A 27,935-nucleotide genomic window follows, 5' to 3' on the forward strand; every position below is an offset into this window, starting at 1 on the left:
GTGGACAGAAGAAAGGGCAGTTTGTGCTGCTGCTCAGGGCTGAGAGATCAGGGCAGGAGCCGTGGGCCGGGGCTGCAGCCCCAAGGGTCGTGTTTCTTACTTGGGGGGGAAATAAAACGCCTTTTGTGCGGAGAAGGGCGGGGGGAGGCTCCGCGGTCACCACTCCTGGTTCTGCCGAGATTGGGGTTTGAGCTGTCTCACCTTTGCTTCAGGGCAGCGGTTCGCACCTGCAGCGCAGCCCCCTGCGGCCGCCCACCGAGCAGCGGCTCTGCTGCCGCCCCGGGGCTCGGTGCCCGGTTCCCCCGGGGGCAGGCGGGGCCGGGGGCGGGACGGGGCCGCCCCTGCTCCGGGCGGCCTTGAAATACCATCGGCGGGCTCAGCGCTGCGCAGTGCCCCGGCTCCCCGACCATGGGTGGCAAGAAGGTCTGCATCGTGGGCTCTGGCAACTGGTGAGCGCCCGCTGCCCGGCCCCCCGGGTCCCCTCTTCTCCCCCGTCCTTCCCCGGTGCCCCACGGTCCCCGTTTCACCAGGACCCCCAGTGACCAACGGTGCACTGGGCTCCCTGGTGCCAGCGGCCGCGGTGCCCGCTGCCTACGGCTCTGCTCTGCCCACGCAGGGGCTCGGCCATCGCCAAGATCGCCGGCAGCAACGCGGCGCGGCTGAGCACCTTCGAGAACCAGGTGAACATGTGGGTGCTGGAGGAGGAGGTGGGCGGCCGGCGGCTCACCGACATCATCAACACCGAGCACGAAAATGTCAAGTACCTGCCAGGGCACAAGCTGCCCCCCAACGTGGTGAGTGTGGCCCGACGGCAGCCTCTCCGCTGAGCGCAAGGTCTGCTGCCGACAGCCAGGCGCTGGTGAGAGGTAATAAATAGCTCTGCTGGCGTCCTGGGCACCGGTGTGTGAAGGCAGGGGATGCACCGGGCTGCACCGGCCTCAGTTACACCCTCCCGGTGACCTTGATCCGTGCTTGGACGAGCTGCAGCCCTGGCTGCTCTCACTGCCCATCTTTGCCCGCTCTCTGGCACCCCACAGGCTGGGCTCGAGGCCATGTGGCCGCCTGCGAGCTGGCATCAGCCGCACACTGAGAGCCCGGGGGCTGCGGTCCCACGGCTGCACGCTCGGCCCCTCGGCCGGCACTGGCCTGCTGGGGTCCCCAGAACAACCCCAGCTCTTGTGGCACCAGCTCAGGCTGCTTTTGCCCTGCTCTGCTCCAGCCCCTCTGCCCTGGAAGGGGACCTCGGGGATGTCTCTGTGCCCTTCCTACCCTCGCAGGGAAGCTCCCAACAGCTGCTCTCAAGCCCCTGCTCCCCTTGTCCTGGGTTCAGGACACGCTTCCCGCAGGCACAAGACCCCAGTGACAGCCATACTCTCTTCAGGTAGCAGAGCCAGACCTGCTGAAAGCCTGTGCTGGGGCTGACATCCTCCTGTTCGTGGTGCCCCACCAGTTTATCCGCAAAGTCTGTGACCAGCTCAAGGGCCACGTGAAGAAAGATGCTGTTGGGCTGTCGCTGATCAAGGTATGAGCAGGGGGAGCAGGCAGTGTGCTGGGGCACTGGGCCCCGGGGGCTCGGAGAGGCTGCGAGGGCAATCCTGGGGTTCTGGAGCAGAAACTGGGCTCCGGGGTTATGGGGGGATGTGGGGAGAGTGGGAAGTGGGGGCAGAGTCTTGATGGGGGGTTGGAGGTGTCCTGGTGGAGAAGGAAGAAGGCATGTGGGGGATCTCAAGCACTGTGAGGAGTGGGGTGCAGCTGAGCACGGGGGGGCTGCTGGGATGAGCGTTGCAGCACAGGGAATAGCAGGATCAGGGCGGGGGGACAGGTCTCCTGGGGGGCAGGTCCTCATCTCTGTCCCTGGTGGCCTCTCAGGGGGTGGACGAAGGACCAGATGGGCTGAGGCTGATCTCAGACATCATCCATGAGAAACTGGGAATCGAGATGAGCGTCCTCATGGGGGCCAACATTGCTAATGAAGTGGCAGGAGAGAAGTTCTGTGAAACAACCATCGGTAAGGAGCCAGCAGCCCTCCTCATTAGCAGCCTTCGTTTCTGATGAGCAGGAAGAGGCAAAGGGGTGAGCGTGGTGCAGCTCAAACGACTGCTGCCTAGGGCGAGCCTGCCCTTTTTCCCTGTGGAGGCACAGAGACTCCGTAGGAGCTCATTCACAGGGTTTATGATGTGATTGCTCGCTTCATTAAAAACAGAGTTGTGTGTCTAAAAGCTCCTCGCCAGCCTGAGCACCAGGTAGTTGCTGCCACAAATGAAAGGGGTGGACACTGAGAGACCCTTTAGGAAACAGCGTTCCTACCTTCATTTCCTTGGGCTCCCAGGGACGCTCGCATGGATCTCATGTTACTGCCAGCCAGGGCTGCCCGAAAGTTCATCTGGTGACTGTTCCTGCCATCCTCCACGCTGTGAATCATGCACAGCAGCCAAAACCAACAGAAGAGTTCACTGGGTTAGAAGTTACAGGATTCAAAGTGTCTGTATTTTAAAAAAAAAAGCAAATATGCTGTGCAGGAGGCTGCAGGGACCAGGGAGGTGTAACAGAGCATGCTATCACTGTGAGCACACAAACGCTCTTGTGCAGGATGCTGAAGGAACGGGGAGAACAGCAGCCTCCAAACCCAAATCTGTAACCTCTGAAGATGCCTTTAATCTACTGGGCATGTCATTTCTGTCTTGCTCCACACAGCAGTAGGGATTGTCCCCATCTCCTGGGAATTCCAAGGCTGAACCTTGCTTATCTGCTAGGCAATGTGTGCTTGGCCCTCTGTGGACCTGCAAATGTTTAGCAACATCCATCAGTTGGGCAATAGGTTCCTCTCGCTGCACCAGCTGCAGGGGCTATGCTGCAGGAACGCACCGCTGAGCAGGAGAGCAGCACAGTCCTACCGCAGGGTCTCCCCCATCATCTTCCTCCTTCTCCCTTTGTCTCATCAGGTTGCAAGAATGCGCAGCACGGGCAGATACTGAAGGAGCTGATGCAGACCCCAAATTTCCGGGTGACGGTGGTGCAGGAAGCTGACACCGTAGAGATCTGCGGGGCCCTCAAGGTGGGGGAGCCCCTCACCGGGGTTTGGGGTCTTGGTTAGCAAAGCCTGCAGTTCTCTAGGACACTGCAGGGAGCTCTGAGGAGGAGGCTGCCAGTTGAATGAACTCCACTGGATATTGCGCTGTGGATTGCTGAGACCATTGGGTCAAAAGCCAGACTTTGGAGGGAAGTGTGGATGTGTCCTGTTCAGCTGCTTGGAGGGATGACGATCACTGGCGCAGGCAGGAGCCTGTGCCGGGGATCACACAGGCAGCTTGTGGACACAGCAAAGCCCCGAGCTCTGTTGGGAACAGATCCCTCCATGCTCTTGTTGTTTTCCAGAACATTGTGGCTGTAGGAGCTGGTTTCTGTGATGGACTTGGTTATGGAGACAACACGAAGGCTGCTGTGATACGTCTGGGATTGATGGAGATGATTGGCTTTGCCAAACTCTTCTGTAAGGGCCCTGTCTCCCCCTCCACCTTCCTGGAGAGCTGCGGAGTCGCCGACCTCATCACTACCTGCTACGGTGGCCGCAACCGCAAGGTGGCTGAGGCCTTTGCCAAGACTGGGAAGGTACGTGGAGCAGGAAGGTACACGGAGTGGGGAGCGGGAAGGTACACAGAGCAGGGAGCAGGCAGCATTGAGATCTGCATTAACCTGCTGAGCTGGCAGCAGGAGGGACCCAATTAGAGCCATGGCATCCTGCCTTCACTGCCGAGTGCCGCAGCCTGGCTCCAGGGAAGAAAGGTGGGGTAGCGGATGGGGATACAGGGTCCAGCTGCCTGACTGTTGGGTTGTTTCAGTCTATTGAGGAGCTGGAAAAGGAGATGTTGAATGGGCAGAAGCTGCAGGGTCCCCAGACGTCTGCTGAGCTGCATCGCATCCTTAAAAGCAAGAACGTAGTGGAGAAGTGAGTGCTCTCATCTCTCCTGTCTGCTCTTTTGGGGTGGGGCTGGGATCTTTCCTGCAGCCGTGGGAGGGAAAACCCACTGTTAGTGTCCCTGCTGTTCGAGTGAATCCCTGCACTGCCCACATCAAGCCAGCTGGGCAGGAGTGGCCTGTTGGATGTGGCACCATGCCACTGTCCCACCCGCTCCTGCCCAGTGGTCCCACATGTCACAAAAGAAGTCAAGGTGCTCTGACTCTGCCAGCTCCGGTGACAGTGCGGGGGGGTGACTTTGTTCATTTGCCCGCAGGTTCCCCCTCTTCACAGCTGTGTATCAGATCTGCTACGAGGGCAAACCTGTTACAGATGTCATCAAGTGTCTCCAGAACCACCCTGAGCACAAGTAAGTGGGCTCTGCCTGCGACACCACTGATCCTGCCAAGAAGAGTGGGGAACTTCTGCCTGCACCAACTTGCTCTGATGCTACAGCTTTGTAAGGAGTCTGGATTTCCTGGGAGCCTTTGCAGAGTGCTGGAAGGGCAGAGGTTCCCTTTCTCAGCCCTGGACACTGCCAGCCTGAGCCTGGCATCTGCACAGAGGTACCTGCTGATCTCCCTCTCTTTGAAGGGCTCGTTTAGCTTCTGCCGCTCTCTAGGGTCTGCCCCGAGTGGAGCTGAGCGTCTTCCTCCTTTCACTTTCTCTTGCTGTGATGGATTCAGTTCTCGGAGAGACTCTGCCAGGTCATCTTGATTGATACGGGCTGTGCAGGAGGCACTGCCTGGGAGGACAAGCTTTGCTCTTAGCCCCCTGGGGCCACTCTGCTCGCTGCTGTTGCTTTTGGCTTAACTGTCTTGTGGAGAGGGCACAGCTCCCCGCCAGGCTCCACCAGGGCAAGTGAAGCTCCTATGGACTTTCAAAGGGGCTGAGGATCACCCTTTCTAAGAAGCACCAGCACAGAAAATAGCATTCTTTTCCACCCTGCTATGTGCTGTTTCTCCAGCCACTGCCAGCTGCTCCTGATAAATGGTTCAGCCAGTGCTTCACACGTGAGGGCAGCCCCAGGGTGAGACTGTACAGCTTGCTTATTTAGATTTTTTTGCTCTCACAATCAAACCTGGCCCCTGCACCCGGGGAACTCCCCTGTTGTCACAGATTTGCCTGTGCTGATTCCATGCCCACTGACTCCTCTCCCCAGGCAGCCTTTCTCCCTCCTACGGTTTGTCCTCTGGCTGGCTTTGGCAGTGCAGGGGCCAACTGCCCTGAAGTCCTTCTGAGCCGCTGGCAGGCTGTGCAGCCCTTGGCAGTGTTACCTGACAAAGCAGCTGGGGCATGTTGCTTTTAGATGAATGATCCACAGCAGCTTTCTGCCTTCTCTTTGACTTGCTCCAGTCTGTGCTTTAGCCCAGTCTTTGCCTCTACATGGTTTTACAGGAGCTAAGAAAGCAGGTTCCACACTTTGCCTGCTGCCCTTCCTGCAAAGGTGCTGGAAACTGCCCGCTGGCACAAGGGGCAGCCATGGACATGTGATCTGCAGGAGGTACAGGGAGACCTCCAACATCACAGGAGAGGACAGAGGTCTCATGCCTTGTGTTGTGCCTTTGAAACTTGCCCCTTGTCCGGCCACATGCCTCTCTGGTCCTCTGAAGCTGGCTCACTTGGCCAGTGTTTGCTCAGGCCAGCGTGTCCAGCGGTTCACTGATCCCTGTCTGGACTGGCAGGCTGGAGCTGCTGCAGATCTCGCTGTCCACCCCCGTTCCGGGCCCTAGTACCACCGGGTTTCTGACCAGCAGTGTACTTTACAAACCTTTAAATTAATAATAAACTTGGAGAGGAGAAGGGGGAACATGCTCTTTGCTCTGTGGCTCCTGTGCATCATTGTCTTTGGGCTGGTGCCTGCTGGGCTGGCTGAGCGCAGAACAGGGCACCGTCAGCTCCCGCCTGGCTCTGTACCCTCGTGTGCTGTCCCAGAAACAGCAAGAATGCCCCCACAGGTCACTGCTCAGTCACAACACAACGCAATGTCCCACTTCCTTTTTCTCAGCAGCGGTTCCAGTGCTGAAGTTTGGCTGTAGGACAGAAGAGGGCTGAGACTGCAGTGCTGAACCGGGTACGGAATCCTAACACCTCTACCTGGGGCCTGCAGGAGCCGGGCCAGGACCCCGCTGTGCCCCACGTACCCCAGGGCTCCCCTTCTCTGATGTCTTGGTTTCTTGGGACATGCGGTGGTGTTTTATTCATCTCTTCCCAACTGCTTTTCCTGGACTTGCCTTGTCCCCGTCTTTCTTTGAAATGCATCTTGTACTGAGTGACCTTTCCAGGACCGCTAGCCCTCCGCTCAGCCTCTTGCTCGGGGAATTTAATCTGCTGGCGCTGCAGTTGTTTCTGTGCCTTTTATTAGACACGCTTTCTCACTAGGCACCCTACGACCTTTAAATTCAACTGAGCTATTGTAAAGAAAGTAGACAGAATCAGCTTCCCCTAATGAGGAACTTTATTGAGGTTGGAGGGAGTATAAAGGAAGTCCAGCGTGGTTCTGCAGGGTTGGCACAACTTCTGGTTCCCATTGTCTTGAAGGGCTTCAGGAATCCCAGCTCAAGCGTTTGGACACGAGGCCCACACAGGAGCAAGGGTCTCTCAGGCCTCCTCCCTACACACAGAGCAGTCTCTCACCTTGGCTTCCTAAACTCTTCCCAGCACCTGCCTGGAGCTGCAGCAGGATCCAGAATGGGACTTGCATTTAGCTGTTAGCTCCTCTGCCGTGGAAGTGCTTCATGCAGGATTCGTTGGTGCTGTGCGCTGCTGGCAGCGCCCAAGTCCCTGCAGGCCCTCACAGCGTTTGCTGAAGGTCCCAGGTCCCACCTGGGGGTGGCTGGTGCACAAGCCTCTTGCTTTTAGACACCCCAGAGGAGTGCACGAGCTATAAAAAGTCTTCCCTTTGCCATTTGGAGTTATGTTCTGCAGCCTCAGCACATCCTGGCTCTGCAGGACGCTGCAGCCGCCGGAGCTGCTGCTGTGCAGCGGCCTGGGGAAAGGACGGGGGCGGCGAGGGGGGGGTGGCCTGTCTCCTGCAGCCTCAGCGCTTGACAGAGCCGGCGGGGCAGAGCAGTGCCGGGGCAGCGCTCCTCAAGTGCCAGAGCAAGGAGCTCTGCGGGGGTGCCAGCAGCCGCTTTCGGAGGAACGCGGCCTCCAGCAGTCCCTGGAAGCAGCCTCTCCGGCGGTGAGCGCGGGCTGGGCCCTCGGGGAGGGTGGCGAGGCCTGTGGGGGCCTCAGGGCTGGCGCAAGACTGGCGCGGCCTTCGCTCCATCCCCGGTGCAGCCGAAGATGGTCCCCTCAGGGCTGCCGGAGCCTCAGCCCCGCGCATCCCGCTGCGGTGTGCCTCACGGCGAAAGGCCAGAGGAGAACGGGCCCGGGCAGCCCGGCCCGGCCGTAGCCGTGACCCGGCGGGCCGCCATGGCCGCCTGAGGTGGAAGAGCGCCGCCCGCCGGCAGGGGGCGCCGCCGCCCGCGCCTCGGCGGACCACACATCCCAGCGGGCAGCGCGGCAGCCACGTGGCGGGCGAAGGCGGGGCGCTGGCCGGAAGCGAGCGGAGCCGCAGGCCGGGGGTACCGGAGTCCCACGGAGCAGGTACGGGGGGGTGAGGAGGGAGGGGGACGGGGGCTCCCGGCGGGACCGGGCGGGGGAGGGAGCGCTTCCGGCCCCGCTGACCGCCGCCTTCTGTTGCAGGCGCAGCCATGGTGTCCGCCAAGCAGCTGGCCGACTTCGGCTACAAGGCCTTCTCCGGCTCCATGGCGCTGCTGACGCTGTACGGCGGATACCTGTGCGGGACCCGGGCCTACCGCCTCCTCCAGCGCCGCCAGGAGCGGCAGGCCGCCGCCGCCGCCGGCCCCGAGAACTGAGGGCGGCCCGGGCCCCGGCCCCGCGGCTCCCCGCTGGAGCAGGGGCGGGAGAGGGCCCCACGGCGCTGCCCAGGCGGGGGGAGGAGCCGGAGCACAATAAAAGCGTGTGGAAAGGGCCAGCTGTGGTGCTGCGTGCTCTCTGCCCCCACCGGCGCCAACAGGGCCCCCCTCAGCTTCAACTGGCTTCTCGGAGCCCAGAATGACAGGAGAGAGGCCTACGGTCTCCATGATTTTATTTCCTTAAGATGAAACGCATCAACCAAGTTTCTGAAGCATCTTTTAATCGGAGATAAGAGTAAACAATGGTATAAAATGGTAACAACTCAAGAAGTTTTCCAAAATTTTGCTCATGATTGACACACAGGCCTTCCATTGCCCCCAAGTACCATTGAGTAAAAATAAAGAAGCAAAGCCTATGCTGTGGCTGCCTTTCCAGCCCTGCCATTCCTCCGCAGCTGCAAAATCACAGCAGCAACATCCACTTCTCCCTCGCAGCACAGACGAGCAGGACTGAAACATCATCTTACTTTGTGGCAAGTTAAACACAGCCCACCAGTACTGGTCTGCCCTCACGTCCCCGCTTAGCCAACTGTATCCAGTGGGTCTAGAAAAAGTCTTCACAACTTGCTACAGAAAAAAAAAAAAGGCCTGTATTGTGATAGTTGTCTCAGAGGCAATAAACCACCCCCCTCCCCGTTTCAGAAGGCTGTAGTCGAGACTTCAGAGGGGCTTGCAGCACCAAAAGAGGCAGCGAACGCTGGCCTGGTCCCTCGTGACAGCAGAGATAGAAGTGATCATCTCCTTAGCACCCCGATGGCGAGGCAGAGCAACATTTCTGGTGTAGCACAGTCCACTCCAAGCTGTAGTCCAGAGCGCTCACAGCAGGACTGAGAGAAAGAGTCTCTGCTCCAGCCAGGGTAGTTGGGACGGGGAACTGCGGGGCCCTGCGTTCTGGAGTGCATAGAGGAGATCTGCTGAACCGGCGCTGGAGCAAACCATCACCGAAATGGCACCGAAACCCTCCTGTGGTCGGCAGCCAGCCTGGCCCGAACTTGTTCCGCCTTGAGTTGAGTAAAAACCAGTTTGTCACAAAGACACCTCCGCAAATACCAATGGGACTAAGATTTAAGTACAAAATGGCTTAAAGTGAAATCTGCAGCTTTGTTGTTGCCCCAGTCATTGGCTTCATCCCTTCTGTTGTGCAAAGCCTCTGACCGGTCTGGATTGTGCCCATTTCGGATTTGCTGGGGGTTTCTGGGGAAGGGGTATCTTGATTAAAGATCACTTGGGAATGTGGAGCTCAACACATCTAGATATTTAAAGATAAGTTCGTGTTTGCTCAAGGCCAACTCACGGCCTTACTCCTCTTCTGTCCACTGGCCACTAGCCACGTGGCCGTTAATGCGGTTGGAGCCGTTACTTGAAGTGCTGAAAACTCCTTTTGTGCTGTTGGAAGTCACATCCTCCTCTTCAGAGCTGCTCTCTACGTCACTGCGGTCATCTTTTGATACCTAAACATGTCAAATGAGATTTGGTAGTGGAAAGGGGAGAAGGGAGGTTGAAAAAGTCACAGAAAACAGTAGTTAAAAGGTTGTGTTCATGTGATTAACCAGCTTCTTTCTGTGTTTGATCCTGAGACACTTCAAACTCACTCACAAGGAGGAGTCTGTCATCATATACAGAATGCAAGACACAGACATTGAAAATTATGATTTGGGAATAGGAGTCCTGTTTTCCAAATACTCTACATCTGGGAAAGCACTACACCTCCTTTGCTCTCACCAGATCAGGACACCACAGATCGTTGGTTGTTCCCTGTGTTCTAGATTGGTTAAAGGCCACTTTTGCAAAAAACAGATTTGTTTTGAATCAAAAAACTTTTCACACCATAATCAGCAGTGGGTACGATGACCAAAAAACATGTATATGTCAGTTTTAGAGAGAACATTTTGTCCTACAGGGAGCGGCTTTGATATTTTAAAAATTAACCAGCTATATTTATCTCATTACTGTCTGCACAAAGCGCCTCCCATTTTCACAGCTTGTGGTTCATACCTGAGAACTCATTTACGAACAAAACCTGTTCGGACAGTGGGCTGTAGAACAAAGACAACTATCTGATCCAGCAAACACCCGTTCTGGAAAAGAAGCAGCATCTCAGCCCAGAGATCTAGATCTGCCTTACAGAGTTATGGCTTTAGGTAAAAGACTGCAAATCCAGCTGAATTTGATTTGTACGTGGGATTTTGAGCCTTTCAGAGCGGATCCAGGCGCAGGTTGGTGCCAGCTCTCGGGGTGCCGCGGGAGGGCAGTGCTCCGGCGCTGCAGAGCCAACGGCTCCGGGAGGAGAAGGGACGAGGTCCCGAACCCGGCCCTCACTGCAAACAAACACCTTGGCTGGTGGCCGGGAGCCAGAGCCTGACTGCGGCACGGCCGTGCTTGGCGTACTCCAGGGCAGGCTCTCCACACTAATAGCCCTCATTTACTTCATGTGCAAGCACTTTGTGGCTAGCACCTTTCCAAGGATTTCAGGATTTCATTTGACTCTGCTTGCTTTGAGTCACGCTTAGGGCTTTCCAACAGCACCAGGCAGGAAGTTTTTGAACTCAAGGGAAGATCTGGCCAAAAGCCAGGTAAAGTTAATGATCTCCAGGGTTGGTTTTGACAGGCCCTTGGATGTACTGGCTTCTGTCTATTGCCAGAACTTTTTGATATCTTTCCCCACTCTCCTGCTACGTTAGAAGTTCAAAGGGTCACTGGAAGGAAGCAGAAATCCCTTGAAATTTTTCCCATTATTTGTGGGACAAGTGGCTGTTCTTTTCCTTTTCAAAAAAGCATTGCATTTCTCCTGCCCTCTTCCACTCAGCAGAGTGTTAGTGAGCGCTAAGGACAGACAGCAGAGCCTCTGTGGCCATATAAAAGCAGAAAGGTGAAGGTTATGCAGGCAGCTGACAGCAGATAAGAACAAACCCCAGGACACTGCTTTGACCTTTGGAAAAACCTGCATTTTCACATACTGTCAAAATCGGCACTGTATCAACCAGGGAGAGAAACGTTTCAAGAGAGAGCACCAGCCATCTAAAGCTCCAAGACCACAGCCTTGGAACAGACACGGGTGCGCTTCAGGGAACAAACAGAAGCACAGATCACACTTACATGCAAAGGATGAAACTGTCCAGCTCCAATCTGGCACAGAGAAAAGGAGGGAGAAAAGAATGAAGAAGACAGAGCTTAGAGTCCTTTCTCTGGCTAGGTCACCTGGGCAGGAGAGAACCAAGGAAAGGAAAAAAGATGTGTAGACCTCAGGATACAGGAACAGCTGCACTCACAGAAAATAAGACATTTGCAGTAGCAGCTGTGGGGAACAGATGAAAAGATCACATGCATACTCTGAAACATGCCTTCCCCCAACAATCACTGCCACAGACAAATACGATATAAATATTTTTCAAGGTTACATTCCATGTGTAGGGGCAGCTAAGAAGTCAAACACAAAATAAAGTAGAGCCATGAGAGAAACTCAGATCAGAATACCAGCTATCTGATTAAAAAAGCATTTGCGCTATGAAATCAGCTGTCGCTCTCTGGTAGCTGTGAAGGAAGTGGCTGCTCTCGATGGGTTGGCTGGGTGTCAAATTGGTTCCTAGACAGGCTTGCTACAGTCTCATGCTACTTCAGTTGAACTACACCTTTTTGCTTGGCAACTGAGGTTGCGGCCAAAAGTCAGCGTTGCTCATTCTCAGGGCAACATTTGCTGCTAACCAGCGACTGTAGTTCCACCCCCACCCCCCCCAAGGCTCCCCACACAAATTAAAATTAGAATACTCAGGACTGAAGCTAGACTGCACCCCATTAGCCCAGTGACGACCAGTAAACTCCACTGCATTTCTGATAACCCTTTCTCCTCTGCATGCCAGAGCCCAATGCCTGGCCTCCACTGACAGCCAGAAGCCTGTGGTAGCGCTAAGTGGAAGATGCGTAACCCTCATCACACCCCAAGAACCAGCTGAAGGTGGAAAGCTGGAAAACATCCTAGATGATTGTTCAAAAAAGAGCCTACTCCCACCTTAAACTCCAATCAAAGTACACACCAAGTCTGTCATCATCACAATTATTACAACATCTCAACGTACTGGAAAATGGCGCTATTTCCCTGCACGGCCAGAACAGAGAGGAAGCATCTCTGTCTCTGTATACACCTGGCACTCGAGTCTGCAGAGCAACCAAGGTAAATAACCTACTGTTCTACAAAACGCTCCTGATGAAAGTCACAGAATCACAGAATTGTTTGGGTTGGAAGGGACTTTGAAGATAATCCAGTGCCACCCCCTGCCCTGGGCAGGGACACCTCCCACCAGACCAGGTTGCTCCAAGCCCCATCCAACCTGCCCTTGAACCCCTCCAGGGATGGGGCAGCCACAGCTTCTCTGGGCAACCTGGGCCAGGCTCTCACCACCCTCACAGCAAACAAGTTCTTCCCCACATCTCACCTCAATCTCCCCTCTTTCAGTTTGAAGCCATTACCTTTCATCCCATCACTACACCCCTTGTAAAATGTCCCTCCCCAGCTTTCTTGTAGGTCTCTTAGATACTGGAAGGCCACTGTAAGGTCTCCCCGGAGCCTTCTTTTCTCCAGGCTGAACAATCCCAGCTCTCTCGGCCTGTCCCCATAGCAGAGGGGCTCCATTTCTCTCATTTCCAGTCCCTCGAGAACTAGCACCAGCCCTCACTGAAGGGCCCAGTTTCTCAGGATTGCTTCGCAGGGCTTGTAGGAAAGAGGACCCAAACCAGTCACGAGGATTCTTACCTTTCCCCGTACGAGGGCCTTGTAGGCAGTGCGAACGATGAGATAAGACCAGATGACATGCAAGACCTGCAAGGTTACCAAGAGCCCATTGAACAGCCACCACGAAGGATAAGGACCGATCAACTCCCAGCTTTCAAATAGGGTTGTATTCAAAATCCTAGAAAAGACCCAGAAACACGTTACAGATGGGCTGTGCTGTAACACGATTCCAGCTCTAAATTAAGATGACTGGCCAGATGCACAACAGTTTGTATCTCATTTAAGCATCTGTTGCTTTGCTCCTGTCAGAGCGGCGATGCCACCAGTCCCCTGCCAGAGTTAGGAGACAGACTAAGCTAATTAGAAACATTTGAACTGAGCAACAAACAGGAGAAGATGTGAACGTTCTGCGATTCAGTTACACACACAGATCTGCTGCCAATTTCCTTCTCAAAAGCACAAGCATTTATAACAACTTTACAGGAAGTGATGTCAAGCGCACTGGTCATCAAAACAACAGTTAACACGTTCATACTTGGGCAGTCTTCACCCATATTTAAATATCAGGAAGAAATTCTGGTCCCAGTAGGCCTCCCTCCCTCCCTGTGCGCTTGGACATCTTCCAATCCCATCTTCCCTTGGATTTTTATAGATTCCTCCTGCCAAGCTGGAGGACCTGAAGCTGCTTTATGGACAAAGCTTTGTGCTTTCTTTCATTACTGTTTTGCTGTTCTTGTCGCTGGGAGTTATTGCCAGTACTTAAGTAATTTAATAAACACTTTAGATTTTATGAAGCAGGGAGGTATGGAGAGACCTTTAAAGACGTCATTAATTTCACATAGCTTTTAACATTTCACAAGAAAAGAAAAACAAGCCTTTCAGAGAAGAACCCAAGTCTGACAAAATGTAACTACAGAAACATCCAACTCGCAGCCAGTTTAGGGATGAGTTCAATGCAATTCCAGAGATCTGTTGATGTTTTATACTACCAATTAGGGAAGGGAATACACACAAAGCGAAAGAGCACAGGGTCTGCGATACCGCTGCGAGCTTGCCAGGTTTCTCTACAAAGTTGAGGAATTACATTACAGCCAATGGAAAATACATTAAAGATTTACAGGAGCCTGCTCATGCTGAGCAATAACATGATGCAAGAGCATCACCTCATGACAGACAACAGCAATAAAAACAATGACAACTATCTCATCTGTCACTGGAAGGAGCCTGTGAAGACATAAGAATTAAAGCTCTTCCTTATGCAGACTCCTTTGATGCATTTACTGGAAAACAAGCAAGAGCTTTAACTGCAACCCTGATAACAAAGTATTGTTTCTGCCTACTCTCAAGGCACCCAAAAGAACGGGAATGCAAGCTGTCCACTGCCTAGGAAATAAATATATGCAGTAAAACCAAAATAAACTAAGTAATAATCGGGTGCAACCAAATTTTCCCCACACTCTTTGAACAGAAAGAGGTGGGTAACAGCTCATCAACACTACCACCTCACCAAGCCTGACCTATGGAGGCAAGAGGAAATCTCATTACAGGATAATTAGCTATAAGCCATTTAGCCAGGTTTTACCTCCCAAGAAACCCAAGACCTAGTTCAGACTCCAAACTGTCACAACACAAGGACAGGACACGAGTGTCATAGGAATCAGAAACTGCAACGATGACTAAGCCAGACACTCAAAAATCAAGTTTACCTCAAGAGACCATGCCTCATTTGCAACTATTTCCAAAACTTCTTAAGAGAAGCAAACAACCCTTCAAGCCTTTCAGAGCAGATACTGCTGACTTGGCTCCCGCTAACGAGCACTGTCATCACTTTGTGGAGGGAAGAGAGGGGCCAGCTGTGCGTTAGGATTCTAGTCACTTTTCACACTCCCTCAGCTGGCTGTTGAGAGGTTTCTTCATGTGCCTCATTGAACATCCCACTCCAAACAGCACTCGGGTCGTCTGCAGCTTCAGGCTGCCCTGAGGAACAGGCTGCAATGCTTGCAAAGAGTCCAAATATAAAGGCTTTGCTTAAAGGATTGGAAGAACAAATAAGACCTTACAGCTCCAGGTGCTTACCAGAAAGGATAAATGCCCAACCGTGTAACAATGAATACGACACCAAAGAGCATGAAGAAAGCATCACAAAGACGTTGGTACTTGGCATAATTGGCAAGCTTTGCAGCCTAAGAGACAAGAAACATGAGAATATTATTTCCTTTGTGCACTCATGTAATTACCAGGCTGTAGAGCTTCAAAAACCCTCAAGCCATCACATTTGTAAGGAGTTTAGAACATTTAGGGATTATTCTCAGCACTAAGGCAGTTATGAGGAAAAGCTGACAAGGCAGGATCAGCAGCACAAGTTTTATGGCATATTTAATGCAGTTTATCAAGAACGGGAAAGCCAGTTTGCTCCCCTGAGACCACACCAGCATTAGGTACGCAACGATCTGAAAGGAAACTCACCTCTAAAAGGAAATCTGATGCATCATGGAGACACAGCACCAGAGTTCCAACCCGCACCATATTATTCATATAAGAGAATGTAATGAGTCCAATTGTAGCCAAATGATGGACGAACATGATCAGGAAGTCCTGGAAACAGAAAAAAAAAATATGAATGAAGACTCTTTGGCTGTCAAACAAATACAAAGGTTTGGAACAGAGCCACAAAACTGACAAACTGGGGTCACAGGATTACTTCAGTTCAGGCTCTGACTCCGCTTTACATAAGCACAGCTCATCGCACACCATCAACCACCATCACTAAAGGTTCCAGAAAGGTCTCTCCCAGGATTTGTGCTCCTGGGGTGTCAGAACTCTGCACACACAGGCACAGCACAGCCTCTTTGGCACACACACACAGAGTAAAGGTAAGTATCCTGCAGACCCCACTGAAAAGACTGACCAGGCAACATACAGCTCTTGGTTTTGGCTCCTTTCAGTTTCACAGATATATTGCTAGTCCTTTCAGCTCTTGGCACAAATTTTAAGTTCACTGCTGTTACTGTTGTCAGTGTGCAAAAGGCTGCCAGAGCACAGCGGGCATCAAACACAATATGTTTACATGCACATATATTTGGGGCTGGTTTCCAGTCCCCTGGGTCCAACACTTCCATGTCAATGTACCTTCCCGCGCTTGCAGTGGGGAATACAATCCACTTTACCAAAGTCAGAGTACAAAATTAAACACTATAAACACTATCACAGATGCTGTTCATCACTCCCTTTCTGCAGCTCCAAGATATTCTGTGGTGCCTCATCTGCTAATATTTCAGAACAGAAAAAAATCCCAGGCAAACTTTTCTTTTTGAACAGTCAGTGCAAGGATTGGGATAATTTCCTACTTTGCAGTTTGTGTAACAGAAGCAATAAACAATGATTTACTATGAACTGTTTTCCAACAGCAACAATAAGCCAAATCCTAGAACATAGCACAATGGAATTAGATTCCGGCAATCGTGACCAGTCATCATTCTTCTGCACACACAGATGAAAAATTACTTTCAAAAAACATTTATTATTGCTTTAGTGTTCGCCATTTTCTCACCTGGCTCAGCAAGGTACTGCTCTGAGCATCTCATTTTCATGTTTCCCTGCAAGCCTTCAAATTAAATCTATTTTTACACAACGATTTGATAACTTTTTATTGGGAGGTATTGAGTGATTCTGTTCTTTCCCCTGGAAGGTTAAAGGGACTCTCAAGGATACACCAGGATCAGGTTTGCTCCTCCCTTTTCCCCAGGACCGGGGAGTGATTACAGGAGGGGGGAGGCTACAGAGAGATGTGAATGAGGAAGACAATACAGTTATTACTACACTTTTGCTTTACTGGCCAGGCACGCTCACATTTTCTATCAGTCTTATCTATTTAGCAAAGTGGTTAATGCATTTCTGGTTAATCTCACCTTCCGTTTAATGTCTGTAAACTGAGAAAACATGAGAGACCAATAGAAGGCCAGCTCCAAGATATAGTAATAATAAAGCCTGGATGTCAGAGGCTGGAAAACAAACAAAGATAGCACAGTTAGAACACAAAGTACTTTACGATTTTCATTAAAATCCACTTTTTCCTTTCCTCCCATCCCACTCTGTTCCTCCAGAATGCTGAGGCTTAAGTTTAAAGATCCAGATTTAAGGTTTAGTTAAAAACCATCTTAAGCAACAGACACCTTACTCTAGGCTTTGTCACACAAACCTACTTGTGTGTGTCAGCAATACTCCCTTGTCAACATTTACATCTCCTACCGCAGCCAGAAAAACCAGGCACTGACACAGACTGGTTGGTCTCTATATAATTGTACTTTCTGCATAACGAGAACAACAGTGTAAATAAGTCACCAGTATAATTTTATGCATAATTTTATTTTTCACTTTTAATAATCTCAGCAGAAAGTGCACATAAAATGAATATGAACCGAGCCAGTTCTGTTTGAGTGAAGACTGCTGTTGACAAGCCTAACTGGGATGTGAAGACATAAAGGGCAAATGCCATCTTTGTGCCTTCCACAAGGGCTGACCCTTCACTCGCTACAAACCTCTCCGGGATGCAGCCTGTGCAGCTCCTGCCCCGCAGAACCATGAGGAGCACTCAAGTCTACTGAGTTTCAATCTGCTGTCATTAACAAACAATAAAAACTGCAATTGTGCAAAAAGTTGGAATCTTGTGTTTATCTCCTACCTGAAAAGGGTAGTTGTACCAGCACTGTCGTGTGTCCCAAAACCAGGGTGCCTAAAGGCAAAAAGATGAGTTATTATTCCACTGGGTTTTTTTCCTCCCTATCACCTAAGGCAGTTGATTGCTACAGGACTGTTTCACTGAAATTTTATCTTAATTCTATCATTCAGGCTAAATTTACAGTAAAACATCCTAGTGATTTAAGATATTCTTTCTGTAGTCAACACAAGTAATATTGCAATGGAAATTCAAAGAATAAGCAGACAGCTCTAATAATAATAAAGACCCAAAGGGATTAAGCTGTATCCTTTCAAGAGGGGGATAAAAAAAAAAAAAAAAAAGCAGCTCTCCATAGCAAGAAGAACCCCAGTTCTGTCCCATTCTGGGGTAACAGGACAAATAAGTTTCTAATAGTTCCATAATGACAGATCTGTATAGAAGCCTTCCTAGAGCATAAAGAAGATCCTTAAGCAGAAACCCCAGAATCTCAAATAAGGGAACAGAAAGATGACTATTATCACTGCCCCTCCTTGCTTTAAAGGAGGTGCAAGCACTGAAGCAGCGACACAGATGGTCAAACCCCTGTATTTCAGCAGGACAGCCATAGCCCCGCTGCACACCCCACAGAACAACGGGGTGGTGAAGACAGACCAACTCACCGTCCAGAGAAACCTGATTCCATAAAAAAATATACTTAAATAAAATGTAAATCTCCACCTGGAAAAAGAAGCAAAAATTAAACTTATGAAATAGAAAGAGCTTCTCTTTAACATTTATAACAAAACCGGGAACAATTGTGAAAAAAACCAATTCTAACACCTGTAAAGCTTTCACCCACCAAATAGTAAACATTTCATGTAAGGATAAACCTATTTAAGAGTTTTCACACCACACATGAGTTTGAAATCAAAGTTCAGAGTGAACATGCATCATTCATATGCTTTAATATACAATAAGAAGATAACAACAAGATAAGTCATTGTTATCCAGAAGGTATCCTAATATATATATTTGTCCCTCTTACCTTGTGGCTTTAAGTAGACAAAACCATACTGGGGGGAAGAATTAATATGAAGAAAGTTACTGGAAAGGAAAGAAACCAGCACAGAAGAAATAACAAGTCAGGAAAAAAATATTCAGATGCTACTACACTAACAGAGGTACCTGCAAGCATTCAGAAAGAAACAAAGAATGAACTGAAATGAAAAGAACAGGAATCCAAGAAGTGTCTGTGTGAGAGAATATTCACCATCGTGTAAGCCGTAAGGTTGTTCTGTGTGGGAACAAACACTGGTGTAGAGCACAGCTGTGCAGCACCAGCCTTGGCTTCGGGATGGTCCCTCAGGGGGTGCACACTGAGGTGCTACCTTTGCCTTAAGGACCTGGGCCACTACCTAAAGCTGCTCATGGCTGTCGGGAATAACTCCTGTACACGTGTTCTGATCTGTCATGCACATATACAAATTAATTTAGAATACTGAATTCTAAAAAGCCCTCCTAACTGCTTTCATTTGCTTATATAAGAATTTATCTTCCACCAGCCAACCCCAAGAACCTCGTTTAAATTAGCTGCTGACCACAGTTTCAGGTAGAAAAGAGAACATACAGCTGGAGCTTTAAGATGAAGCCACATCTTGGCCTCTGCACAAACATACATGCTCTCACAAAATTTAGTGAGGGTGGTGGGTTTGTCCTGGTTCCTCCGATGACGAAACCAGCGCTGGATCTTTCGAACATCCCAGTCTAGCTGCTTTGACAAGCCTTCTAATCTTTTTCCATCTGGAGACTGAAGGAAAATGAAACAAATGTCATTTCTCCTACTTCTCAACCTACTGTCAGCCTTAGATCCCCCCTGTACTATGACAGAAATGATGCACGGATAAGAACACACACACACACTAGGAAGGCTCTACTATAGACTAGAAGCAGGAACCCATTGCCACAAACGTTCGTTCAAGTTTAACCTTCATAAGCCACTAATTACTTAATTATTCAAAATGCTCTTGGTTTAACATTTCCTCATCTATTTGATCATTTGACAGCACATTATGACAAAGAATGCAATTGTTCTCTTTCTTAATTTGAGGGGAGGAGCTTTTAAAGTGTCCTGTCCTACCTGTTAAAACTTGCACGTTAATTCAAACAGTCCAGAACTCAGGAAGACCAAGGCTGAACACGTTTAAGGGTTGCCACTCACCGCAAGTTCAGGGAAACTTTAAAGTAAGAGTTGGTTTAACACACTAGATATTTGTATATTCCAAAAAGGCATCATAGAGATGGCATTATTTCCGTTACCAAAGTTTACAAATAAAATTAAATTTGAAAACTGAAATAATTGTATGATAAATAATATATCACTGTTCTCTGACTGGAAACTCTACTGGCAGTTTGTTTGTTTGAATAATGACATAAATGGATTTAGAAGAGACAAAGTGAACAAAACCTGGTAACTACCTCTAAAATGGCCCAGGGGTGAGAAAAGCCACATGAGTTTCAGACCAGTGTCCTTTTAACAAGCTCTGCCAGGGAGCTCTTACAACTGGAAGATGATAAACACATTTTACTACTTGAGTTACACACAAACCCAAAAACCTATGCAGAAAGCTGATTTAATAGAGTCCCCAGACTGTTCAACTGAAAAGCAAACTTGATTTTCAGTATCGAGACCATGCCTTTCCTGTAATTCCATCACCACCAGATCTCTCTGCCCTTTACCAGACTCTAACAGTTCAGGCTACCTGACACTTCTGCACTGGAAGTGAACCTGCCTCAGAGAAGAATTTCCGGAGCTCCCCTTTCAGAACAGCAATGGGATCTCTCCGTGGCATCAGTGCCGCCCTCCATTCCCCAAACCCAGCAGCAGACACGAGCATGCCCGTACAGTTAAAGGCAGCTGTTTTCATAAACTAGATAAATTTTGCACAGCATGTGTCCTCACGGGGTTCCTAAACATTCATTTCAAGGACATCCCCTACATAAAAGTCCTCCCCACAAATGGCACCACATCAGAGGAACTTTTCAGTTCGCACGTCATTCCAAATGCCTCAAAACTTCAATGCTCCTATGAGGTGAGCTTTAGTAAGATTTTTATAGAATTTCCCTTCCATTTACTTTATCTGCTCCACTCAGAATGAAGTTCAGCATCACCAAATCAGAACATAAAACCTTCCATTTCATTATCTTTAATGAAAATCTATCGTTCTGCCTGCGTGGATTGCACTGGCAACATTCAGTTGAGGACAGAGAGTGAATTCTGAAGCGAAGGGGCACTCACAGCTTAAGTGAGAGAAAGGCCATGAAACAAACAAAAGAAACACCTCCTGTTAACATTAAACGTCCTACCCTCTATCAGGGCACTCTTCCACTAACTGAACACTTCCCTTAAATAACTGCCTTCCACTGTGACTGCTGTTGTCCAATTCCACAGTAGATGGCAAAAATAAGAGGAAGGCATTACACAACTGGCCAAAAAAACCCGAAAAGGAGCAGATTTCAAGGAAAACAGCAACGCTTTTCCAATAGGCAATGAAAGAGAACGAGAAATTTCTCGTTAAACCACAACTTACCACCTGTTACAGGAGTCACAATTTGGACAAAAGCTGGGAATTATAAGAAGCCTCATACCTTTCTAAAGGGAACATTTTTTATTCAAAGAAAGACTCTTCTGTGCACAAAAGCATAGGTGAGCCGTAAAGAGAATTTACTTTGGTACAAGGACATGCCAGAGGCAAAGTAATGTAAGAAAAAGCACACTCATTGAGCACACACAGCGTGAAATGCATTTCTCTCAGACTAGAAAAGTGGAAGCAAAAAGCCCCCCCCAGCCGTTACTCCCAGGCCTCCATTTCTAGCAGAATTTGCAGCGCGGCTCACCTTCGTGATGGATGTAAACACTTTCTCTAAAATTGCATTGGGCTGGGCTCTGTGAGGTCCACTGTCCTGAATGCCAAGGTTTATGGCACATGGCTTGGCAATAAACCTGAAAGAGTTCCAAAGAAAGAGGTAAGACTAAAGCAAGATACCTATTTCTCTCCTCTGCCTACATCACAGGGACCCTGACTTGTCACCAGCCACAAAACCCATCCAAAACACTTCTGAAGATCTCCACCCGCTTTGCCTAATGAACTGCCCAGGTGAAGTAGTACCTTGCGTTAGTCCGAATGGTAACTGCAGACCGCACATACACATCTAAAATGAAAAATTAAATCTTAATGTCCTTGGCTTGTAAGGATCAGAATGTGTGAACAGAATAATAGCTCACTGATGGGAGTCCTCTGCAAACAGAAACGCCAGAGCCCTTGTGGCCCTATAAACAAAATGCCTTATTTCCAGAATACGCCTTGGTGCCACATAACTCAGAAAAAAAGGGAAGTTCAAGTGACACAGCTCCTAAAAGACACACAGTTGTGAGGTGTGGGGTTTTGGGGTGTTTTTTGTTTTGAGGGGTTTTTTTGTCTTTATTTTTCCCCAAAGTGGGCTGTTTCCTTCAGGAGAGCGAGGAAGACACAAGAAGTCACTCAGCCTGAAAGACCCAAAATCCCAGTATCTCGCTCAGTCCTGTATGCACTGCATATTCCAACGGCTGATCTAACACTGTGATTTTTATAGCACAAACCCTCTGAAAACAAGCCTGCTTTTGTAAGTAAAATGAATTTATACATGTTCAAAAACGATCAGGTTTTGCTGTACCTTTGTGTCAAAAAGGGCACAGGATTCTAAGGGAAATGCTTGTGTCACCTGAATACGCGAATTGCTTTCTCTCCTGTGGGTGGGCGAGAGAGCTGGGTTTGAAGGAGCAATTTTTATTATTTTTTTTAATCAATTATTTTGAGAGAGAGCAGAGAACCTGTTTCTCAAAACTGATTTTGAAAAGGACCCAACGTTTGCGTCATTAAGTCTATTTTGCTTCGAAACAGATTGTTTCAGAGACAACTGAAGACAACAAATTACACACATGTATTTCATTTACCAGACTCAGACCGCCGTCGAGCAGAAAATGCTGCTTTTTCCAACCACTACATTTATTACCATTTCTCCCTGTGTTTAAAACAAGAGATCAAAATTCAGGGAAATCACGACTGCAAGTGTTCCAACAACAATCATTCTTGGGAGCCCGTTGTTAGTCCTTCAGTAACAACAGCTACGACTGCCTGTAAGAACAGACACAGGTTGTGGGGTTTTCCCCTTGAGAAATGACAGATCAGCTCGTGACTAATCCTAAAGGAACTCCCCGCTCTCAGAAAATACTAAACAACTAATAGACGCTGTGGCCCCAGGTTTCACTGTCCTGCCCCATTTCTTCACGTCCTGTTCAACAAAAAAAAAAAAAAAAAAGGAAAGGGTGATTTCCTTTTAGCTTGGCTCGAAAGCCTCCCTGCTTCCTCTATGATCTAGACCACCAGCCAGAAACCGTGTTCTGATGTTATGAAACATTTGGCTAGACCCCCATAAAAGTGTGCATCTTTATACTCTTCTTTCCTACAGGATATACCACAACAACAAAGAAGTACACATTTGCAATTATGGGATGCCAAATATTTTTATTTCATTTTTGGGGACACAGTGCTTACAGCTCTCTAAAAAAAAAAATAATATCCTGGCCTAAAGATACTCAGTTTGGGTCACTTTCCTCACGTAAGAGAAGAAACCTGAAAAATGTAAAAGTCTGCAAATTCAATTAATTTATTATTAAGGAGAGTATTCTTTTGTTTTAAGAACAAGTAAAGAAGAGAAGGAATGGTTAAGAAACTTCATAGTGATCCAATCCATACTAAGTTTTGGCATTATTCTAGTATTCAATACCTGAAGCATCAAGGAAAGAAGAAACAGCATCTCCTCAGAAAAAAAAAAAAAAAAAAGATGCAGAAATAATTCACTTTAGGACCTAAGGATTGCAAAGAAAAAACCAAAAACAAAACCCAAAAACCAACGCCAAAACTTGAAATTTTGCATGAAACTACTCCCAAGCAGTAGGCTTCCTTCACTAGTAGGCTTAGGGAATAAATACAGATGTTTCCAGAAAACAGGGGGCAGGGGGGGAAGAGTAAGCCACAGGCTACAGATACAGCTCAGTTACTCAGTCAAGCATGCAGGTGGCCAAAGAGCAAAGCAAAAAAACACCCACAGACGTTTCCAGGAGTACAGGAACAGCCAGACACCGACACCAGCAAACAGACAAGTCCCAGCAACGGAGGCAGCGGAGGTAGCTCCCAGCCACAGAAACAGGAAGGAAGAAGGATGGCAGCAATGGATTTCAGTACTTTTAAGGAAGTCTAACCCAACGCCATAACAAAGCTTCTCTAACTCCACATGTAATGGCTTCACGCAATGGAACTGCAGGTGACAACTGGCCAGCCACGCGAGGGGTTTATAGCCAGGCTGGGCACAGCTGGCTCACGCCCACGAGTCCACTGAGCGGCCACAGGCCAACCGCTTTGACCAGTTACTACCTCACAGGTGGAATATGAAGTGAATGATCATCCCTGTTGTCAGTCAGAAAAATACCAAGTTGACATGCTGTTTCCTTTGGGTGTCCATCAAAGAAAATTCACACTTAAAACCTCCGTGGCATTTTCTACTTTCGGCCCCAGAAGAGGTTTTCAGAGGTTTTCAGTTTTGCACTGTACCCCACAGAGAAAAAAAATCTGCATAGCAATAGCAGTTAAGCACCAAAAAAAAAGGCTGCCATATAGTAGGACTTCCATTCTTGGGCATATTCAAAACTGAACAGCACAAGACCACGAGCCACCCGACTTGACTAAAATGTTGGCCTTGCTTTGAGGAAAGGATTGGACAAGGTGACCTCCAGAGATCCCCTTTAATCTAAATTATTTTATGATTCCATAGACATCTTAACTGCAGCAACTATTCCCAAGGTCAACTTACTGCCACACCTTCCCAGCAAGGAATTATCATCACATAAATACTTATATTACACTTTTCTCAACACGTATCTGCTCAATAGCTTAAGTGATACCTACCAAGCTACCTTTTCCATGGTAGTTATCAAGGTAGACTGCTTTTGAAGCAAACACCAATTTTCAAGCACACAGACGCCTACGTTATAACAAGTTGTTGTACTTCACAAAGCCAAAGGCTGAATCCTTCTTTATGGAACATTCAAGTTTGTCTGGTGACTCCCTATTACAGCCCTGAAAAGGAAGAACAATCTCCAAAATAGTAAGATTTATAAAAGATGCACTCAAAGCAAGATTTTGTCTTTCCATAATCTCTCCGTTTCACTGGATTAAGATTACACCACCTCATTCCACGACCGTCCCTAATTTTCCAGGCAGACCTGATGAAGTAAACTAAAGTCACTTTTTCTCCCCCCTCGCCTGAGCTCAAGCTGCAGATCCTTCCTCAGACCTGCAGAGTAACAAGCGTATCTGTTACTGAAGGGCATTCCAGTGTAATTATAAACACATCATATGAATAACAGGCTCTAGGTTTTCACAGATACCCGGGAATTTTTTTGTGCCTGTGGTGGGATAAGATGCATAAGGAGAAATAACAGCAAGTATTACCCAGAAAAAAAAAATAATAAAAGCAAACTTGTGGGCAGAACTCCTTTATCTTGCCTGCACAAAAATCCACCCCCTTCCACTGAGTCAGGACTTCACCTTCTTGCCCCATCTCCATAGTCACAGACTTCCCGCACAGACTGATGGATATTTTACCAACACTGTGATGCAAAGGTTAATTTATAGGAGCACTCACTAAGAGAAATACGTGTCAGCATCACCAAGTGTCAGTGTCACGAAAGCACTTCCTCACACTGAAGTTCTACAGCAAAAGGAGAAAGAAAAGAAAGAAACAAAGCTAAAACAAAAGGGCTGCGCAAGTCTATAATTTAAGTTCTGAGTCATCAAGTTCGACTGCCAAACGTGTGTCAAGAAGACATTTGACACAATCATCCCCAAAGCCTGAATCAGGGTAAATGCACAATGGGATTTTATTAAGAAAAATCTGAACTTTTATGACATGTTCAAAGTGGCAGGAAGAAAGAGAAAAGCCTTTCTTAAAAAATACAGTCCTTTAAAATAAACATACTAGAAAATGCCCTGGCTGTTGCTCTCACAATCTGCTTCACTTCAGGATACCACCATTGAGACACACCACAGCAAAGACACAGCTGGAAAAGGAAGAACCCTCTCAGGTACGGGGCCATGGTCTCTAGGTTTTACTGTGCAGGCGGAGGACTTAATTTGACTCCTCTCTAAATTAACGCTACAAAAGAAATTTCACAAACCAGGTAGACGTTATCAGGATAAAGTAATTGCTATGAGGAGGGCTGTGTCACCAGGTGTGGTAGGACACACTGCATCTCTCCTAACATCTCACACTCCAGAGAAGAGAATCTTTTGCACTTCTTCCCCAGATGAAGAAGTTTTGTTTACCTGGGCTAAACAAGGCTTGGAAAGTGAGGAGACCTTCCTGCAATATCCCTTTCAGGGGTATTGCTCTGTCTCACAACTTCCTTTCCTTGCCTGCTGGCAAGCGTGAACATTTGGCCAAGACCAGCAGCAGCACGCCAAGCTGAGATGAGATTTTGGCACTGCCACATGTGTTCCTGGGTCCTCTGCACTGGTTTGAACTGCCAGTACTTTTCTGTAGGTTTTTTTTATTTTATTTTTTGGAGGGCAGAAACATAAGATGGGGATAAAAAACAAGAGCCTCTCAAATTTCTCTCCTACTCTGCTGACCTGCTTCATTTCTCTCCATGGTTCGCCCATCTTCTCACTTCATCCCCGTCCCCTCTTCTTAATTTCTGAAAGCTCAAGAAAACTCACACTTCTTACAGCAAATCCACAAACCATAACCAACTTGATTCCTGCTCACTTTAGTCCTACAGCCCTTTTCATGCTTACAAATACTTCTGCCCTTTCAATATAGAAATTTAAGGTTAACCCAATCCTTAATGAACTACTTGAACAGGAATACAAGGTGTCTTGGTCTGCTTCACCTAACGGCTTTCTAAATAAGCTGCTTTACTAATTAGTATCTGTGTCACCCACACAGCCTGCCCCACGTGTGGCTGGAAGAGATATACATCACGGAAAGGATAAACCTCTGCCCCAGGGAAGAGTTAATATCGTATGTTTATGGATACTCAAGTAAATGAGAAATGCTGTATTACACCTGTTTACGGGCAGATACGATGATCTGCAGGCACTTCTGCCGTGCCTGAGATGCAGGGGATCCACAAACTGTTTAATAATACACTAGGCCATGTGAACAAGCCCTATTTCCTCATCCAGGAACTCGCAAACAAAGTACGATACAGGCAGAGACCAGCACCACACGCAAACCAACCGTGGAGCCGCAGCAGGCAGTTCTCTCACTCGCCCGGCCGAGGTTCTCCTGGACAGGAGGAGAGAGAACAGTGAATTCCCCAGACTTTCTTCTTGCACAGCGTAAGGTACTGCCAGCCTCTGGGGATCCAGCGCCAGCGGAGAGAGGAAGCGGGCTCTTGTATGTCCCGACAGACACAGCACGGTTCCCGCATTACACAACAGAATGATCAAGATTGGAAGAGACCTTTAAGATCATCAAGTCCATCAACCCAACACTGTCAAAGCCACCACTGACCCATGTCCCTCAGCACCACGTCTGCCCGGCTTTTAAACACCTCCAGGGATGGCGATTCCACCACTGCCCTGGGCAGCCTCTTCCAAGGCTTGATAACGCTTTTGGTAAAGAAATTTTTCCTAACATCCACCCTAAACCTCCCCTGGTGCAACTGGAGGCCGTTTCCTCTTGTCCCATGGCCTGTTCCTTGGGAGAAGAGACCGACCCCCCCAGCTACACCCTCCTTTCAGGGAGTTGTAGAGAGCGAGAAGGTCTCCCCTCAGCCTCCTTTTCTCCAGGCTGAACACCCCCAGCTCCCTCAGTCTTTCCTCACAAGACTTGTGCTCCAGACCCCTCACCAGCTCCGTTGCCCTTCTCTGGACACACTCCAGCCCCTCAATGTCTTTCCTGTCGTGAGGGGCCCAAAACTGAACACGGTATTGGAGGCGCGGCCTCACCAGCGCCGGGCGCAGGGGGCGATCACTGCCCCAGCCCCACTGGCCACAGCATTCAGTAGTCCCCTTCCACGCAAAAAGAGCCCCGAGAGATACGGCGGGCGGGGAGCCGGCCCCGACCCCGCGGAAGGCCCCGGCGCTGCCGGAGGGGCGAACGGGGCCCGGCCCGCCCCTGCCCCGAGGCCGTCCGCCCGCCGCTCCCCCCGGGCCAGCCCGTTGCTAAGAGACACCGGCGGCCTCACCGCGCGCTCGGCCCCGCGGCGGGAACAGGCGGCTTCCGGGCCGCCTCGGCCGGCGGAGAGCCCCGCCGTCCCGGGGGCGGCCGGCGGCGGGGGCGGCCCCGCGCTCACCTCTCGAAGAGCAGCCGCACGGCGAAGATGCCGAGCGCCAGCGGGAAGGCGGAGAGGACGTGGCCCGCGCGCGGGTACTGCAGCCCGCTGCCCGGCGGGCCCGGCTCCCCGGCCAAGTCCGCCCACGTCACGTTGTGCGGCAGCCAGAACCGCTCATTCCAGAACCAGGCCCGCAGCGCCGCCGCCGCGGCCGCCGCCATCTTCCGCCGCCGCCGCCACCTCCCTCCCGGCGGCCGCAGCTGAGGCGGCCACCGCAGCCGACAGCGGGGCGGCGCCGG

General features: G+C 49.4%; 3 protein-coding genes across 5 annotated transcripts; 2 read left to right on the forward strand and 1 right to left on the reverse strand.

The window, feature by feature from the left end:
- The first annotated feature begins 392 nt into the window (after positions 1-392).
- Positions 393-5,777, forward strand: GPD1 (glycerol-3-phosphate dehydrogenase 1). Of its 2 annotated transcripts, none has more exons than XM_074164820.1 (8): positions 393-449; positions 617-794; positions 1,382-1,522; positions 1,870-2,008; positions 2,943-3,055; positions 3,376-3,609; positions 3,840-3,946; positions 4,233-5,777. In XM_074164820.1, the coding sequence occupies exons 1-8, from the start codon at positions 409-411 to the stop codon at positions 4,327-4,329; spliced, it is 1,050 nt and encodes a 349-aa protein (XP_074020921.1). In that variant the 5' UTR covers positions 393-408; the 3' UTR covers positions 4,330-5,777. The 2 variants fall into 2 exon arrangements, with proteins under 2 accessions (XP_074020921.1, XP_074020922.1); XM_074164821.1 differs by having other exon boundaries at positions 409-449; positions 1,451-1,522.
- A 1,876-nt stretch (positions 5,778-7,653) lies between these two features.
- On the forward strand, positions 7,654-7,818 carry COX14 (cytochrome c oxidase assembly factor COX14). The gene has a single exon (XM_074165010.1). The coding sequence runs from the start codon at positions 7,654-7,656 to the stop codon at positions 7,816-7,818; it is 165 nt and encodes a 54-aa protein (XP_074021111.1).
- A 273-nt stretch (positions 7,819-8,091) lies between these two features.
- On the reverse strand, positions 8,092-27,913 carry CERS5 (ceramide synthase 5). 2 transcript variants are annotated; one of them, XM_074164944.1, is made up of 11 exons: positions 27,658-27,857; positions 21,156-21,261; positions 18,938-19,068; positions 17,942-17,999; positions 17,286-17,336; positions 16,513-16,605; positions 15,071-15,199; positions 14,681-14,787; positions 12,626-12,782; positions 10,975-11,004; positions 8,092-9,329 (listed from the first exon to the last, which is right to left on the reverse strand). In XM_074164944.1, exons 1-11 carry the CDS (start codon positions 27,855-27,857, stop codon positions 9,177-9,179), a joined length of 1,215 nt encoding a protein of 404 aa, XP_074021045.1. In that variant the 3' UTR covers positions 8,092-9,176. The 2 variants fall into 2 exon arrangements, with proteins under 2 accessions (XP_074021045.1, XP_074021046.1); XM_074164945.1 differs by lacking the exon at positions 10,975-11,004 and having other exon boundaries at positions 27,658-27,913.
- Positions 27,914-27,935: the final 22 nt, after the last annotated feature.

The sequence above is a fragment of the Numenius arquata genome, chromosome 29, assembly GCF_964106895.1.
Source record: "Numenius arquata chromosome 29, bNumArq3.hap1.1, whole genome shotgun sequence".
Taxonomy (NCBI): Eukaryota; Metazoa; Chordata; class Aves; order Charadriiformes; family Scolopacidae; genus Numenius; species Numenius arquata.

Bases quoted from the DNA above. Each gene is read 5' to 3' on its own strand.
- COX14 (XM_074165010.1), top strand. From the start codon at position 7,654: ATGGTGTCCGCCAAGCAGCTGGCCGACTTCGGCTACAAGGCCTTCTCC.
- GPD1 (XM_074164820.1), top strand. From the start codon at position 409: ATGGGTGGCAAGAAGGTCTGCATCGTGGGCTCTGGCAACTG. The intron at 795-1,381 runs GTGAGTGTGGCC...TACTCTCTTCAG, and splicing joins ACAAGCTGCCCCCCAACGTG to GTAGCAGAGCCAGACCTGCT. The intron at 3,610-3,839 runs GTACGTGGAGCA...GGGTTGTTTCAG, and splicing joins CCTTTGCCAAGACTGGGAAG to TCTATTGAGGAGCTGGAAAA.
- CERS5 (XM_074164944.1), bottom strand. From the start codon at position 27,857: ATGGCGGCGGCCGCGGCGGCGGCGCTGCGGGCCTGGTTCTGGAATGAG. The intron at 18,000-18,937 runs GTATGTTTGTGC...TTCTTTTTCCAG, and splicing joins ACTAAATTTTGTGAGAGCAT to GTGGAGATTTACATTTTATT. The intron at 11,005-12,625 runs GTAAGAATCCTC...TCTCTGTGCCAG, and splicing joins AGGCCCTCGTACGGGGAAAG to ATTGGAGCTGGACAGTTTCA.